Source organism: Daphnia pulex, chromosome 9 (genome assembly GCF_021134715.1).
Source record: "Daphnia pulex isolate KAP4 chromosome 9, ASM2113471v1".
NCBI classification, from domain to species: domain Eukaryota; kingdom Metazoa; phylum Arthropoda; class Branchiopoda; order Diplostraca; family Daphniidae; genus Daphnia; species Daphnia pulex.
This window is the reverse complement of record NC_060025.1, coordinates 1,479,765-1,497,776: the sequence shown is the minus strand read 5'-3', so window position 1 is coordinate 1,497,776 and position 18,012 is coordinate 1,479,765. Positions and strand designations below refer to the sequence as shown.

The following is an 18,012-nucleotide window of genomic DNA, read 5'->3' as shown; positions in this document are numbered from 1 at the left end:
CGCAGTAGGGAGAGAGTCCCTGATTCATGCACACGTGGCAGAAAAATAAATCAAACATTTTCACCCCCCGAAAAAATGTTTTCAGTGAGCCACTTGGTAAGTTTGTCGTCGTGTTATTTGGTGATATAACCGAATGAGTAAACAATTAAACAGTCAGCTGTTTGCTGATATCAAACTTGTGCGATTTTTAAAAAGTTGTGAATATCGAGCGCTAGATGGCGTCTGAAAAACCAAATCAACCACCAGATGTCGTTGCTATTCATTGGCGTCTGTTTAGATCTGCTGCCAGCCTGCCACTGTCAATAAAATGCAAAGAGATAAGTAACAACCAAGCCACGGAACGTATACATACGTGAGAGAAAACGAAAGTGACGAGTGTGTGTGTGTGTGTATGAGTGAAGACAACAGTTATCTCTCTTCTCGTGTGTGTGACACCTGGAAATTGTTGCGCTCTATTTGAAGGAATTGCTGAAATCTCCTCTGCGTCGTCTAATCGTTGCACCATCATGTGCCATCAGTGAAACTATTAAAAACCCTGCAGGACTAAATATATATATATACACGGCATCCTGTGTCTCGCCAAGCACACTCGTTTTCATTCGCCAACTTCCCTTCAAGTGTGTCAAGTGGCCGGTTTGGAAAACTAAAATTGTTCTTTTCTCAACTTGATTCTTCTCCACCCGACTGCTACTAATATCTTTAATCACCATGGGCAACATCCACACGGTTGGACCGAACGAAGCTTTGGTCGTCTCAGGTTAGTTTGTACACATCTCTTCTATTTGCTTTGAGTAGCGACCTTGAAATTCCTAGCCAAAATACGCCTCGCAGCCTTGACTTGTCTATTAATGGACAGCGTCAAATCAAAGAAATTTCGTCTTCTTTAATTCCTACGATCGATTCGCTAGCTCCTATTTTGATGGCCGTTCAATCAAAAATCCCAGTCGAGAACAAAAATCCCGTTGGCTCAATTATAAAAGCATTCATTGTGTGTCTGTATTATATGTGAGCTAGTAGTGGTGGATGTGTATAGGGGGCTGTGTGAATGCGACTGGTGTGTTATTGATCGAACCGGTGCTGGTTGGGGTGGGGCCCCTGTAGAGACACAGCATAATAAGAAGGGGGGGGGAGGACATAGGAATATTATTATGATTGTGTGTCCATACATGGTTTCATCCCCTCCCCCCTTCTTCTTCTTCTTACGATAATGTTAAGGCTAAAGGGAACGGAAAACATTCAAGTGACACACACAGACCAAAATCTTTCTGGACATCCAGACAGTGTAAAAGAGGAACATGTCCGGCTTCCTTTCCATCCATAATAAGCTCTTCCATTCTTTTTATTTTATTTTTTTTTTTAAATTTGTTTACCCCAATATTATTTAAATGCGATAATAATTGTATGGGGGAGGTTGAAAGAAAACAATTAGATGGTAATTTTTTTACAAGGCACAAAATGTATTATAGTTTTGTTGTTGTTGACAATTTTGCAGACGACACGACACTTTTTGGAACATTTCTTTCTTAATTAATTATTAGATTTTGTTTTTTCAAATCATGAGCTCATCAAGAACAGAGAGAAAACGGCCATTGAGGAAACCCATTTTTTTCTTTTTGTTTAAAAAAACAAATCAAAACACTGACACCCTCCCAAGATAAAAAAAAAACGATTCAATTAATTCATTCATTTTTGTTGTTGAATCAAAACAAAAACAAACTCGCTCACACATTCTACAAAAAATAACACAAAAACACGTGGAGTGTGAAATCAAGGGCAAATGACGAATATAATGGCACTCTTATGAAGTTTCGTGTTAATTGGAAAAATTGGATGATGATTTCTAAATTTTGTGAAATTGAAAAAAAAGTTCGAAAAACAAAAATTGGGCGGCAAAACATTTTTAAAAAATTCGAATATTTTTTTTCTTTTTTTTTTACATTTTTTAATAATTAATTCATTTTTTTCTTCCGTGTTATTGGATGATGAGCCAAGTGACTTGACGAGCCTGAGGGTTCAATAAAAACACTCCCAAAAAAACGCGGGGGGAAAACACACACAAAAATTAAAAATTCACCTGTGAGGTGTCCACTTTGAAGCATTTCCACTCAAGTTTGCCAACACACACTGACGGGCACATAACACACACACACAAAACACTTGCTCTTCTTTTTGGGTAAAAATGAATGTTCCATGTGTTTCACGAGTCTCCATGGGCGTCGACACAACACACACACGTAAATTACTGTACAACAAGGGCCCGGGATCAATTCCCCACCATTCTTTTTCTTTTTTTTCTTTCTTACGCTGCAATCAAATAAAATTAAAAGAGATATATAGAGAGAGAGATAAGAGGGTGTAGAGAGGGTGTTTTTTTTTTTGTTCGTCCCGGTTTCAACGAGATTTTAAAAAAGTTGATGAGACTAGGTTGAAAACAGCTTGGCAGGGGAGTCCTGGTCGCTTTTATTTTTATTTTTTCTTGTCTGCGTAATTTAACCAAAAAGATTTGATCAAATCGGCGCCTTTTTCTCCGACCATAATCTGCAAGTTGAAATTTAAAAATTTGAATTTGAAATTGAGCGCGAAATTTAAAAAATTCGAATTTTTATTTTTACCGCTGGAGCGTTGGTGTTGCCGGAAGGCACGTTGGGCATGATGGAACAATCGACGACTCGCAAATTGTGAACACCGTAGACTCTGAGTTCAGGATCGACGACGGCCGTCGGGTCTCCGATAGGACCCATTTTGGCCGTTCCGGTCGGATGGTAAATGGTGGACGAATAGTGGCGGACGAAACAGGCCCAGTAGTCGTCCGTCCACAGTGGCAAATGCTCGCATCCGGGGAATGGCTGGGCCCAGAATTTCGTGCCCAGCTTCTTGAAGGCGGCCGTCTCGCCCAGGGCCAAACCGATTTTGACTCCTTCGACCAGGACCCGGACGTCCTGGTCGTCGACAAAGTAGTTGGGGTAGATGAGCGGCTTGTCGAACGGATCAGCGGATGCCAGCCGGATGTATCCGACCGATTTGGGTCTCAGCAACATGGGCACGACGGACCAAGTGTCTCGGTAGGCGATGGGCGCGAAATAATTGTCCCAAACAAAGTCCGTCACACCGTGAACTCGTCGAATTTGAGCTCCTCCATCAGCGGCCGGCGTTCCGGACACGAAATGAAATTCGATATCCGGCCAGTCGTCGCTGTGATTGGCGTATTTGGTGTTGACCCAGGCCAGTCCCTCGACGCCGCCCAGGGTCGTCAGCGGACCCGAATCGAACATGGCGTAGCGCAAAATGCTGGGCAGGTTCTCGAAGCGGCTCTGGACCAGCGAGACGGGCTGTTCCAGGGTGAAGACCATTCCGCCGGCGGCGATGTGATCCTGCAGGTTGTCGCCGACACGCAAATCGGCGATGACGGGAATGCCCAGCTCTCGCAAGTGCTCGGCCGGCCCGACTCCACTTAACATGAGCAGCTGTGGCGTGTTGACGGATCCGGCCGACACGACAATTTCCTTGGTGGCCTGGATGATGTAGATTTTGCCTTTGCGCTGGAACTTGACGGCGTAGGCCTGGTAGGTCTCGGGATCGATCATGATTTGCATGACGTGCGAGTGCATGGCGATGTGCAGGTTCTTGCGCTTCCGCACCGGACGCAGAAAAGCCTTGGAGGTGGAGCACCTGGATCCGCGCCGGATCGTCCCCTGCGAAATCATGAATCCCGTTTGATAGGCTCCGTTGCCATCGCGATGCTCGTAACCTGATTTTTTTTAAAATAATAATTAATTGAATTAACTTTCAATTTCACTTTGATAAAATTTGTGTGATGACGTAAGAGCGATAAAAGATTTGAAATTATCTGGTCACGTATGGCTACTTTTGATTGACATTTTGTTTGTTGGGTTTTGTTACCTAATTCGACTCCGCCTTCGACAAAGGCGGTGGCCAGTGGCGTTTTATAAGGGGCCTCCTGGACGGTAAGGTAGCCGCCGACTCCGTGGTAGGGCGATTCGGCCAGGTAGGGATTGCGGTTGTCCTCCGACTTGGTGAAGTAGGGCAGGACGTGGTCGTAGCCCCATCCGTAATTTCCCATCTGCTCCCAGCTGTCGTAATCCCGCCGGTTACCACGTACGTACAACATGTAGTTGAGCACCGACGAGCCGCCCAGGACTTTACCGCGCGGCCAGGAACATCTTCAATCGCACAGAAATAATCAAAGATTAGTAGACTGATTAGAGATCAACCCAGTTGTAAATGTTGGGGACAAGGTCGGGAATTAATAGACTGGAAATTCTTTGGAGAAACCGGTTGTCCAGGGATTTAAAACTGGACCGGTTTAAATGCGTAACGTAGTAAGTAGTAGCAATTTGTCCAGCTGATTGATTTGTTGTTTCGTTTTTGTACCTTTTGTCGTTGAAGGCGAGACAGGCCGTCGGTTGGGGTTCGGTTTTGTATTGCCAATCGAGTTCGGAGAGTTGCAAGTAGGCGGCCAAGGCCGGCACGTCTGACGTTTCTGTCTCGTCGCCGCCGGCTTCCAAGAGTAGGACGTTCCAGTCGGGTTGCTCGCTCAGTCGATTAGCCACAACGGCTCCGGCCGATCCGGCCCCGATCACGATAAAGTCGTAATACTTGTAAATCACCTGTCCAACAAATAATCATCATCATCGTTATACCCCAAAAAATAATTACGTAAGAGAGAAAAGTAAAGTCGGGGGGGGGGGGAAAGTAGCTTCACGTTGGGGGTGTTTGGGTGTTATTAGCACACAGACGGATACAGAGTACATATAAGAGAAAGGAGGGCTGGCCAGACGGACCAACAACTTTAAGTGAAACACCTCATCCGCAATGTAACGACCTCCTTTAACAAAAAGGAGATTTTTTTTTATTTTTGCTGTTCACTTGTTAAGGAGGCGAGAGGATGAGATGTTGACTGATGACGTCATTGGGCTGTCGACAAAGTTTAGTTCAGCAAGAAATAGAAAGTCAGCCGTTTTGGAAGACGACAAATGTGTGTGTGATCATCCGCACATAGTTGGGGATGTTGTTATTTACCTTGGTGTCTTTGGGTCGTCCTTCCGGATCTGTTTTGTCGTACTGGTAGAAGGAAACGGCCGCCACGATTAAAGGCACGAACCATAAGGTGGCCGTTGTGGCTGCGGCCGTTGCGGCCGGCACGATCAAACTCATTTTTTTTCTCTTTATTTGTTTTGTTTTTCTTCTTCCGGGCCAAAGAACTTTTTTTTTATTTTCAATTGAGGTCGAGAATGTGTCGCTCTGGAAGTCGGATCACGTAACTGGGCTCTCCCCAAATATTTTTTCCAGGATCTGTCGAAAGAGAAATGTTTGTTTGTTTGTTTTAGTTTAAATATTTGGCGGTTGTCACACATTTCCGGGTCGGAAGTTGGCCGGAAGAAAGAATTTGGTTGGGGTTTTGTTTTTTACTGTAAATGAATGACAACATCATCATCACCACTAGGTCAACAGGTCACATATAGGGATCCTGAATCCGTTGTCTTTTATTTTTATTTCTTATCAGAAAAGCTTTTGTCTCTATTCCCCGTTAGAAACAGACAGGGAAAGGCCATTTGTAAAAGTCCTGAACCCAACGAGCGTGTGCCCGTCGTTTGACCCAGTTTTCAGGGTGGGGATTTGGGTAGGTAGGTAGCGTAGCGGTAGAGAGGTAGAGATGGAGGGCACGGATGGACACGGACAAATAAGGAGAAAAATAATCCAAACGGTCAATTCTCTTTTTCCTCCAAGAAAAGTAGAAAAGAAATGCACTTAAAAAATCAGCAGAGTAAAAATAAATAAAAAGCTTTTTGCCAATTCCATGGGGGGGGGGGGATCGAGGGGATATTAAGTGCCGTATAAAAATGTCTACAACAACAACAACGACGAAATGTCGAAAGAAAAAATGAGGTCAAAAACTTTTGGGACTCGATAGGAGACGAACCAACTAGACACACTAACGGACCCACTGAGAGAAAATAAGGAGGAGGACATATGTATATTATTAGCATGATTGTTTCTCTGTGTGTGTGTGTGAAAGCCGAATGGTCAACCGGCAATCAGAAAAGAAGCTTTCTAAGACTAACGGTGATCTATCGTCACAAATTCTTTCAACTCCCAGCCCTTTTATTTTTTTCTTTTTGAAAATAATTATTAATTATGTGTGAATAGATTTTTCACATTTAATAGAAAACCACCCGGCGCTTTTCACTTTCCTCTTGTGCGGGAGGGAGCGGTTGGTAACCGGTGGTAAATATCTTGGTCGGTGTGTGCACGCGAATTGTGATTGGGCTTTTCCCTGACGGTCGTGTAGTTTTTTTTCGAAAACGGTACAACACTGACAAACAACAACACCTTTCTTTCTTTTAGTTTTCCGTTGGTTGGTTGTCGATTGCAAAAGGGGGCGGCGGTGTATAGACTGACTGACTGCGGAGTTCTGGTCTGCCCCCGTTGATGGATGATTGGGGATGTTGAAACACCAACAACATCAACAACACGGATGGATGAGAAAATCACCGTCTTTCTTGGAGAGGGGAGAATAATTCTTTGATTAAACTTCCGTGAAGTATCTATACGATACTCTGGATTTCTCCCGTGATGGAACAACACAAGTCGATTGAGGTCACTCTCTCCTACTTCAACCCTGATTCCCCCTCCCCCCTTTTTAAATTAATTGGGTGTTGGGTGAATAAGAAGAAACTTGGGGGACTGTTGAACAACTTTTTTTGGGGTTGACTCACCTGTTGGATGGAAACCGTTTTTTTTTATTATTCGCTGTCACAACACAAACACGAAAGCCACGCACCGTTGAGCACTTTTCAGCAGGATGGCGGTGGTGTCGAATGTTTTTTCTTCTTTCCTTTTTTTAAATTGAAATTTTTTCGGTGAAATATTATCCGTTTTATCGAGAGATCACCGCTGGATGAAATTCGACATTTCGATGGAATTTTGTTCGAAATTTTCGTCTGTTTTCCCCTTTTGTGGAATGCCAATGGAACAGGTGATGGAAATCGACAAGTGGAAAATAAAATCTAAGAATTTTAGTTTTTTAAATTTTCCAAAAAGTGACGCGGGTAAAGAAAATGAGCGTGCGAAGGTGGCGGCTGCCGGGGAGCAACTGATGGGACTAGGAGCCCTAAGGAGCCATCCCTTTATATATTTTATTTCTCTCTTTCTCTCTTCTTCTTTCTTTTTCTTCTCTTTCTTCTTTCTCTTTTTTCTTTCTCCGGTACCACCAACCCGCCCGCCACTATCACCAACGAGCAACGCGGAAGTCCTTGCGGCCATTTTTTCCCAACATTGCCCGCCTCCTGGACTCTCTCTCTATTTTGCCCGCTATACTCTATAGACGACACGCCACCGCCGACGACGATGTAGTACATATAGGCAGACCAAAAAACCCCGTGCTCGGGATGCGTGAATATGCCGGGACAGACTGGGGGGCCAGCAATCAGCAGATGAAAAAGAAATAATAACTTTGTTGTAATAAAAGAATTCCGGTTTTGTATTTGGCGATGGTTTTGGTACAAGTTCGGTAGCCGAATAAGAGCCGGTTTTTATTTTGCTATTGGGGAGGGTCTTTTTGATTTGTCCGTCTGTTTGTTAAACGTGTTAATTCGTGGGTGGTGCCGACTATTTGCATATGATGGTCAAGAAGTTCCGACAAATATAATGATAATCATTGAAAGTAGTTTGGTATAACAAGTTGGTAGAGCAAAAAAAATCTTGACTGACTGGATATTCTTAACACACACACACACACCAGTTTTTTATACGTGTGTGTCTGTTTTGATGCCTCAACACTTTTTTGATTTATCGTCCCGAATATCAGACGTAACGATAAGCAAAAAAATGTACAGCAATTGTTTTTTTTTGCAGTTAGCCTGGAGGTTATTGGAATTCCCAATCATTTGCGGATTTTTATTTTTTTATTATATCATCTGGACGTGATATAAAAAACGACACGTGTAAAATTTTGTCTTGTTAGCCAACTGCTTTTTTTTTCCACCCCCCTTGACGCTTATTGACGGAATTTTTTGTCCCCCACTTTCAAAAAATTCGAACGGCGTTGTCAAATATTTTTCAAAACTAAAATTCCGCAGAGTCCTTCCTCAACAAACACAAGAGAACCACTTGAGATTGCCGTTTTCTTTCTTTTCTTTCCCTTTTTTTCTGTTAAATGTAACGGGCCGGCAAGAGATGCTTAATGGTACCCGTGCGATGGGCGCCCAGGGACGGCCTGGGTCCAAACTTTATTCCAAGATTGTGGCAGTTGGACCAAGGGCAGACGGAACAACAGGTGGTACGAGATGGCCAGCGGTTTTTTAGGTGCGTAACGGGTTGTTGTATGTATGTGTGTCCGAAGAAGAAGCCCAAAAAACGAACGGACTTTTCTTCTTCTTCTTTCAAAAAATATTCGGTAATAATCTTTTTTGAACGCCGACGGGCTAGTATATACACACACAAGTCCATATGCAACATAGCTGAACCGTCTGGTACTTTTAATTTTCCCTCCCTTTCAATTTTATTTTATTTTATTTTATTTTTTCTCGGGCGAGTGAATTTTTGGATTTTTGAATTTTCGTGTTCACACATGTTGCGTTTTTTTCACGGTCGCCAGCTGCACAGCTGAGCTGGACGGCCGAAGAAGAGAAAAAGTTAAATAACCGTTTCCCCTTTTGGGCTCAAAACGGAATTGGAATTCATCCATCAAAGCTTCGATAATTAACTTTTTTTTAAAAGAAATATCAACGGCCTTCTCTCCGAATTTTATTTAAAAAGTTTTATTTTATTTTTATTCGATTCCGGGTTGGACTCTCTCGCGTTTGACCTCAATCTCCTAGAGGTAGAACTTTAACAGCAGACATAGTAGACACACAGGCCGGGCCGGGCCGGGCCGACCCCCCTGATTTTTTTTAAAGAAAAGACTCTCAAATAGCTGCCGGCACATTTCCTTTCCATCCAATATGATTCATAAAAAGAAGGAGAAGAAGAATTTTCAAGGGTCAAGTTCTCGATTCCAGCATGGGCACAGGTTGAATTTCGGATGCCCGGCTGGGCTGGTATGCGCCCGAAAGGGACCTGCACACACGGCCTATATGATAGAGAATTCATAGGCCGTTCGTACAGGTGTTCTTCTCTCTTCTTCTTGTTAATGTCTACGTGTTGAACGTCAGGTAGGCGCCGATTTTTATTTTCTTCTTTCCCCTTTTGAATTTCCTCTCTCGGGTTGTGGATATCCAACGAGTTGAGAAATTGGTGACCTAGAACTTGGAAACAAAATCTTACCGTTTTATTTCATTTTTTGTTTTTTTGTTTTCTGCTTGACTTTCTCTACGAAATTCGCCCTGGCCAGACGCCCTGGACCCCCAGCCGTGTGTAGGATATTTATATACACACGCACAACGGAATTTTCCTTATTAAGAACTTTCGTTACGACTAATGAAACACACCAAACCAAAAATGCCGGGGCTATCACAGTGTACTGTGTACCGTGCTAAATCGAGATAATTGGCAGCTCAGTTAAAAGAATTTGAAAAATAATGAAGTTGCTGTATTTTTAATATTTGAACGAGAGTCAGGTGGCACGGAAAGGAGTTGGACGGGCAGCAGATGGATGACGTCGTATAGATCTCAACTGTTCTCTCTACAATTGAACAGATTTGTCTGGGCAGAAATTCTTTGATATTAGTCTATAGATGGTGGTAGGGGCTGTCATCTTCCGGTTTGGCTATTATTATTATTGGTTGAAAAATCTTTTCTATCTGTCTAGAATTTTTCTATTTTTGTTTGTTCTTCTTGGTTTGATCTATCCCGGCTGTTGAATTTTTTCGGCGTGTGAAAACTTTGGTGCAACATTTTAAAAAAGCCGAAGGTATTACGAAAGATCTGAACACACAGAACACAGACAGTAGAGACAGATGTTCCAGAATTGTTACGGTTACAAGTCCCGGTTCGGGGCTGTTCGGTTTCGGAGCGATTATCGCCGTCATCGTTGTCAAGAGTTTTATTCTTTCTTCTTTCGAGAGAAAAAAAATATTGACCACGTCATTTACTTTTTTTTCATCTGTTCCGTCTTCCATGGGTGGCCGGATGCGGATCGCACCGTTCCTTTTTTTAAAAAATTTTTATTTAACCACCAGCCCAAAAGAAGAAGCTAAGAAGTCGAGTGTGGAGTTGCTGGACTGGAACGGAACTCCAAAACTTGTTCTTTTTTTTTAATTTCGCCCGGCAATGACGATGCGTTAACTTGTTTGACGTTAATCGTCCGAGAAGGGAAACTGAAACAGATTTCAAATGGAATAATCATCTTTGAATTTTTTTACTTTTTTCAAATTATTTTTTTCCGAAAAGATGGTGGACGTGTAGAATTTTATTTTTGAATTTTGGAAAAGTCATTCAACCTGAATCGTCGTAACATTTTCCCACCACCACCACCGGCTGCTGCCACCGTATGAATCAGTCGGGCGTCAGAGGGTACATGGCGTAATTATTGTCAAACCCTCCAGGTTCTTTCCTTTTCGCCCCTACTACTCCGCCCACCGGTCTCACCGTACAAGGAAATGATTCGTAATGTCTAGAGTGAGAATGATGTAAGAATCATCGCCTCAATTTTTTTTGAAGTACAAGAAAAAGAGTAGACGGATAATTCCAACAGGAGAAGTGAAGACTTTCTCCAACTGGAAATAATTTGAAATTCAAACTGCCGAGGCAATAGACCGTGTCGTGTCGTATAGTCCCGCTCGTATCGTGTCCAACTGGTTTTTCCTCTTCTTTCCCCTGTGTTGCGTGTCTAGTAAAAATTCCCCATCTCTTTTCTCAAAGTATTTCAGATATTTATTATCTCCGATTCGATTTGTGTAGTCGATAGATTTTTTAAAAAAAGGGGAGGAGGACGACAAGGAGAAAAGATTCTAGTCGTCAGATTCGCTCTGATTCTATTAGCAGAAAACTTTTCACTACGCGAAAGTTGTCGAATCGTAAACTGTCGGCATTCAAATTTGCCGCCCTTGTTTTTCGATTCATTTTTTGCAATTTTTTAAATTTAGCGCCATTGAATTCAGCGCGGGAAAATTTGAAAAGTCGATCGGCCGATTGAAAAGTTGACGGATGTCAAACGAACAATAAAAGTGGCCAACACCCGTAGATTTTCGGGACCGTTTCCACCGGTGGAAATGCGGAGGAGCGTCTTTCTTGTGCCTTGACCGCAATTCTACGGTGGGAGAGAGTCTACCAGTCGATGTAGACATGACGCAAAGTCTTTGAAATAACCAACGTTGTCGTTCGTTTCTTTCCCCGACGAATTATCCCGTTGTTGTTTGAATAGAAGAAGAAGAAGAATCAACACTTTCACGATCTGAAAAATTCCGTTTTTCACGCGGATGACGAAACACGGTGGCGTCTGTCAACCGCTCGTAGACCAGGGATGCGCACGTGACTCCCGGCATGCACGCCAAAAGACCGACCCATTTTTATTCGTGATTTTTATTTACTGTACTTTAATGTATTTGGGTGTTTTAGCTGTGCCTTTCGCCCATTCCATCGCGGTGGGGGTCCGCCGCTCGCTCTCAACTTCTCCGAAAGCCACAAAGTTATTTCTGTCTAGCAAAAAAATAAAAAGAGAATCGAACGTCTTATCTCTTTCAAAACGATATTAAAGCCCCACCCTATTTTTTTCGGTGGAAACTATTCAGAAGAAGACAAAAAAATACACCTGGAATGTAGAGTAAAATAAAAAAAGTCAGAATTTGAAAATCAATTTGAAAAAGGAAAGGAGAAAATCAGAATAGAGAGCGAAGGGAAAGGTGTCAAACAAACGAAAAAAAAGATTCCATTTCCAATCTGCCAAAGGCTCACCAACAAACATTTTTCGCACTGGCCAGACCAACGGTAAAGAAAGGAAAATAAACCTTCCGGGGCTCTTTGGGAGTGGACAAATAATAGAGAGAAATATATAAATCTTATCGGTTGCTGTACATGTACCGTTGTGTTCCTAATACTACTACACATGTCTAGTAGTAGAGAGAGAGCAGCAGCACCCAAAAATACGTCTATACAGAGATGGATGGATGGCAACAATCCGCAACCCATCCGCCCCAATTGATCATCATCAAGAAACCAACCAGAGAAGACCAACCAGAGCGCAGAAAAATTGAGAAAAGATGAAAGAAATAAGATTTTTTTGTCTTTGGGGTTTTTCGACGATTGTCTTTGCCACCAGAACAAGGAGGCTATGCCACCCACCGACCAACCTACCACCACACAACAGGTGGTACCAAAAAAAGGAATATGGTGGATGTGTGGCAGATGCAGAGCGCAGAGCTACTAACAAATTTTTTATTTTCTGACCGTCGGATACGCGCGCAATGTTCCACGACGGGATTTTGTTTAAATGCTCAGCTCTCCAAAGTCTATCCGGCGCTCCTCGATGTTGTGTTGTTCTTATACTGTTGTTTGGTGGTTGTTCCAGTCGTTGCCGGCCACTTTCACGTTGTTAACATCCAAGGACGCGCCCCCGAAAATGAAGAGAGAAAAAAGAGAGACACGAGTGGGGAGAAACATCACGGGCCACGCAATCGAATAATTTCGACGGAAAATTATTTTCCCCCCGCGATGGAGAGAAAACTTTCTCTTTTTTGGCTTATTCTGGATATTGGTGGAGGATTTTGTGTAGATTTGATGAAGGCGCGAAAAAATCTGTTTCAAATGGGAAAACTAGGTCGTGTGTTGTTTGTCTTTTTGATTGAATCGACCGTGGCGAATTTCTTAGTTTGCATTTGCTAATTTTTGGAAAGTTGCCGGGTGATTTTGTTTTAATTGCTGATAATTTCCCTTGATGTTTTATATTTAATTTTCATTCGACTTAATTTTGAATTAAATTGAATAATTATTACAGGCGGCTGCTGTGGTGCCAGTACTAAGACGACCATCGTCGGCGGATGGGCGTGGGCCTGGTGGCTCGTAACGGACGTCCAGCGCATGTCACTCGAGGTAAAACACAAAAATGTTATTTTATTTTCCATTTGGCGCTTCAGCTCAAACAGATAAAATAAATAATTGGCTCCTTCGTGGAAAACATTCGAGTCAAGGGCGCCATTTCCGACAAAATTCAAAAATAAAAACTTTCTCCAAATTTTTTTTGGTAGTTTTTTAGTTTTATTTGTTTCACAATGACGTCACAATTGAAATCCGTTTAGACACCCAAGAAATTGGTGTTGCGGTTTCCGTTATCCGGCGACTTCCGAAGCGGATGAGACGGGAGAGTCTATTGATTCACTTTTTTGTTGTTTTTGTTTTGAAATTACATTTTATTTTATTATTTTTTTCCCAGGCTCCTTATTTATTAAATGGTGAGAAGATAATAATCACCGACTTCCGTTTGGTTGTTTTCTATTTGCTCCTATTCAGGTGATGACGTTGAATCCAATGTGCGAGCACGTCGAGACGGCCCAGGGAGTGCCGCTGACGGTCACCGGAGTGGCCCAGTGCAAGATCATGACGGACAAGGAGCTACTGCGGACGGCCTCTGAGCAATTTCTCGGCAAAACTTCCCAAGAAGTCCAGCTAACGATCCTTCAAACCCTCGAAGGCCACCTGCGCGCCATCCTAGGCACTCTCTCCGTCGAAGAGGTGCATAGTTGTTGTTGCTCTTTTCAAGGTTTCCCGTCTGGTTTGTTTTCTTTTCAAATTCCCGCCGAATTGGCCGTTTAAACCTCCCGCTGAGAGTCCACCGAAAATGTAGAGGGGAAAATGGACATGTCCGTCTGAATAAAGAAAAAAGAAATGCCCAGGGAAAACCGCAAAATCCAGTAATAACGGTGTCTGTTGTTGTTGCTGCAGTCAACTTTGTCTTACACAACAACAACCAGCAGATATCCATAACTATAAAGAAGCCGACTTTAACGAGTTGTTTCTCTGTTTCGTTGGCGAGTTGGTGTAACGATCCCCAATTGACAGATGACGACAATGTAGAACACAAAATGAACTAGTCAAGTCAGTCAGTCAGTCAGTCGAGTCGAGTTGTCCCTTATTCGGTTGGGTTAGGAGGTTAGTACGGTCGACCGAAAATCTAGGAGCCAACACTGCCAACACGATAAAAAGACGTTTGGGATCATCATCAATCACCAGCTGAGGAGTTGACTGGTTTAGATTTTGGTGATTTGGTGTCGGGCGAAATGATCGGCCAACTATTGAATTCAATCACGACCTATAAGGACACATTAAAATTAGACCGCACAGCCACAAAATGGGCAGCACAGCCAGGCTCTCAATCACGGCGAACGAGTCAATGTTAAGGAGGTTGGCGTTTTGTGTCTGACTGTCCCGAATCGTCGTGAACTGGACATGAATCGATGGTGTTCTGATAACCTGGATTTGGCCCATCTAGATATCCCCAGTGTGATTTGCATTTTTGATTTTATTTTTTTTCCCCGAATATGTGTGCATAATTCCCGTTTTCTTTAGACCTTGCGTGGATAGGATATGTGTGTTTCATTCTTTTGATGTGTGTTTGTCCGTGGCGCAGGTGTACCGCGACCGCGACCAATTCGCTTCGCTCGTACGAGAAGTGGCGGCGCCCGATGTCGGCCGGATGGGCATTGAAATCCTTTCCTTCACCATCAAAGGTACAGACGACGACCAGCCAAGAGCCTTATATGTTTGCACAGGCTATGAAATTGATGTCACGTCCAATGGCCCAGTAAAGAAGGAGAAAAAACAAATTGACAATCGCCAACTTCCGATTGAATTTGTTTTTTTTTTCTTTCCAATTTTGGCTCAATGGAATTTCATTCATGTCCATCATATTCTGGTTCAAAGTTTGATTCGACGTTTTTTACTATTATTAGATGTTTACGACGACGTCGAGTATTTGTCATCACTGGGAAAAGCGCAGACGGCCAATGTCAAACGAGACGCGGCTGTGGGCGTCGCCCAGGCTAACAGAGACGCCGGAATTCGGGTGAGAACACGGAAATCAAAATGAAACGAACGAATAATTGTAGGACTCGATCCTACAATTTATTCTACAAGTGTCGACATCAACAACAAGTTTTTTAAAAATAAAAAAAAGTCACGCAAACACCTGGTGCCCCTTTATTCGGCCTTTTCCCCGATTGTTGTAAATTGAATTGCCCCTGAAGTTTCGGCCTGGGCCTGGGCGGGAATAACGTGCACTGCACTTACGTTGTGTATTTGTGTTTGCGCTTGACGCGACGAGTGTCTTTTTGTTATTGTCGGCTGGTGGACGACGTGACTGGCGTTCCAGATGACCCACATTTCCCCCCATCATCTCGTGATGAAAGAAAACGAAACACAAAAATTTATTTCATCGTCTTGTCCCATTTCTTTCCCTTTTTTTATAAATAAAATCACGTCACCGCGTCAACCCGACGACTACAACGACGACATGGTGATCCGTGCGGATGGATGCAGGAAGCGGAATGTGAGAAAGCCTCGATGGACGTCAAGTACAACATGGACACCAAAGTGGAGGACAACACGCGACTCTACAAACTTCAGAAATCCAATTTCGACCGGGAGATTAACACAGCCGTGAGTTCATTCATTAATTCACACGGACGATTAATTATTTGACCCGTCAACTTTTTCCGCAATTTTGACATTTTTAATTTATTTAATTATTCATCGCATTTCATTTTGATGGATGGAATTAATTTTTATTTTCTTCTTTCCTTTCGTTGGTTCGTATGTCGGTCGGACGATTAGAAAGCCGAGGCGCAATTAGCATACGAATTGCAGGCCGCCAAAACTCGCCAAAAGATCCGGACGGAAGAAATGCAAATCACGGTCGTGGAGCGCCGGAAGCAAATTGAAATTGAGGAACAGGAAATTATGCGACGCGAAAAGGAACTCATAGCCACCGTCCGGCTGCCCGCCGAGGCCGAAAGTTTCAAAGTCGAACTCGTCGCCCAGGGCCAAAGGTAGGAGAAAATTTATTTCAAATTTCAAACTCTTTTTTTCTTTTTTCCCCTTTGCCAAAATATTTCCTTTTTCGGCTTTTCTTGTTTTTTCCTTTTTCCTTTTAAAATTTGTTGATGGGGGTCTGAAATCGGAGCAACAATTAAACTCTGTGGCCGTTGTTGCCCTGGAGGTGTCCAGCGAATGCCACGTCCGTCGACTGTTGCATCCAATTTGAATGTTTCGCCATCCGTCCGTCCATTGTATAGACGCTGGCCATATGATTACATATTCAACGGTTCTCCCGTAATGGTTATGAGCGTGATATCCCCTTCGGGTTCTGTGGGGCTGCTCCTTTCGATTTGACTCTACAACAGGAGAAACTCTTGTCAAATCTTTTTTTTTTTTTTTTTTTTGCTTATTCTTTTTTCGTTCCTTTTGTTTCATCGAATTGAAAGAGGATTACGCAATTGCCTTTAAGGACAGCTCGTCTTTTTTTTCCGATTAGTTGCACGTCACCTGTCGGTGGATGTATAAGGAATAGAATTAATTTTTAATCGACGGAATTTTGTTCTGGGCACTTTGCCATCGATCAGGACTCAAGTGGTTGAAAAGGCCCGTGCCGACGCCGAGAAGATCAAACTCATCGGAGCGGCCGAAGCTACGGCCATCGAAAATGTCGGCCGGTCCGAAGCGGAGGCCATGCGACTCAAAGCCGCCGCTTACAAACAATACGGAGAGGCGGCCACACTCTCTCTCGTTTTTGAAGCCCTGCCAAAGGTATAATAACTACGCCCGCGCCTTTTAAACTATTTTTTTAAAATACCGTTCCGACAATTCGGCCCGCCGTGATAATTAAGTCTCAAACGAATTTTCTTCTTTCGCTCGGTTGAAAACGAAATTTGGTTGTTGTAGATCGCGGCCGAAGTAGCCGCTCCTCTTGCCAAGACGGACGAGATCGTGATGCTCAGCGGCTCGTCCAATTTCTCCAACGAAATCAATAAATTCGTTGCCCAGGTGCCGCCCGCCATTCAAGCCCTGACTGGAGTCGATTTATCCGACGTAAAATAATTTTATTCACAAACCAAAATTCATTTGATATTCATTCATTCATTCGTCCGTATTTCCTATTGAATCAAAATCATACAAAAAAGGTCCTACGCAAAATTCCCGGCGCCAAGTGAACGAGGAACAACCTGGAACAACCATAATTCGCCGCATCCTCTTGCTGACTGAATAAGAATTAAAAAAAACTAACTCAAAGTGACCAAAAATTCAAAGAACAATAGTCTTAAAAATTCAAAAGAATTCAAAAACACCTTAAATTAGAAGAGAATTAATTCAACTGGATTTCGCCCCTGCGGTAGCTGCTCTGCGCTTCGTTGCCAGATCAAAAGAAGAAGAAGATTTAAAAAGAAACCTCCCCAACAATTTTTAAAAATAATAATTTTAAACCTCTCTCTATCTTTCAATCTTTCTCTCCTTTTTGCTATCATAACTGCGCCGAGTCTTACATTATACCTGCCTGCCGTGTGTGTTTTTCGACTGTCCGTTTTCATCTCCTTCGTGTCAGTGTGTCAAGGCTTTAGCGTTTAGACTTTACCCCTTGATTCTTTTCGATTTTTATTATTTTTCTTTTTTTATTAGTCGTTTCTCTTTTTTTTTTTTTTTGTTGTTGAGTCGGACGAATTGTGCGTGGCCCGTTCTGAACGGGACCCGCGCGTTTCGTCGCGACTGTCGTTCGCGCCACAGCTCGATGCTGCGTTTATCGTTTTGCGTTCGGGGTCCAAGTTGAGTGCCATATTAAAAACTGTGTGACTCTTTTCTCTCTCTTCTCTTTTTTTTCTTTTTCACCTCGTCAACAGGAAAATGAATTTTCCCCCAAACATGAATTCGAATTTTATGCCAGTCAAACAATTTCGTTTTTAAAATTTATTTTTGGTTTGTAGTGAATTTTTTCGTTCAGCCAGTTTGGAAGAATTAGTTTTTTCGTTCGTTCATTTTTTTTTTCTGTTTGGTTGTTTTCTTCTTTAAAAATGTTTCCAGATTGAAATCGAAAGAAACAAAAAAAAAAAATAAATAATAATACATTTTCAT

The 18,012-nt window shown here is 42.7% G+C and overlaps 2 protein-coding genes across 2 annotated transcripts; one reads left to right on the top strand and one right to left on the bottom strand.

Annotated features, from left to right (window-relative positions):
• Nucleotides 1–237: 237 nt before the first annotated feature.
• Nucleotides 238–17,739, top strand: LOC124202227 (flotillin-2-like). The gene is made up of 10 exons (XM_046598526.1): nucleotides 238–757; nucleotides 12,893–12,987; nucleotides 13,405–13,626; nucleotides 14,522–14,621; nucleotides 14,844–14,956; nucleotides 15,430–15,549; nucleotides 15,724–15,938; nucleotides 16,512–16,695; nucleotides 16,831–16,977; nucleotides 17,070–17,739. The coding sequence occupies exons 1-10, from the start codon at nucleotides 709–711 to the stop codon at nucleotides 17,097–17,099; spliced, it is 1,275 nt and encodes a 424-aa protein (XP_046454482.1). The 5' UTR covers nucleotides 238–708; the 3' UTR covers nucleotides 17,100–17,739.
• LOC124202224 (glucose dehydrogenase [FAD, quinone]-like) lies at nucleotides 2,462–7,122 on the bottom strand. The gene is made up of 6 exons (XM_046598523.1): nucleotides 6,738–7,122; nucleotides 5,041–5,313; nucleotides 4,393–4,628; nucleotides 3,901–4,181; nucleotides 2,613–3,748; nucleotides 2,462–2,538 (listed from the first exon to the last, which is right to left on the bottom strand). Exons 2-6 carry the CDS (start codon nucleotides 5,173–5,175, stop codon nucleotides 2,467–2,469), a joined length of 1,860 nt encoding a protein of 619 aa, XP_046454479.1. The 5' UTR covers nucleotides 5,176–5,313; nucleotides 6,738–7,122; the 3' UTR covers nucleotides 2,462–2,466.
• Nucleotides 17,740–18,012: the final 273 nt, after the last annotated feature.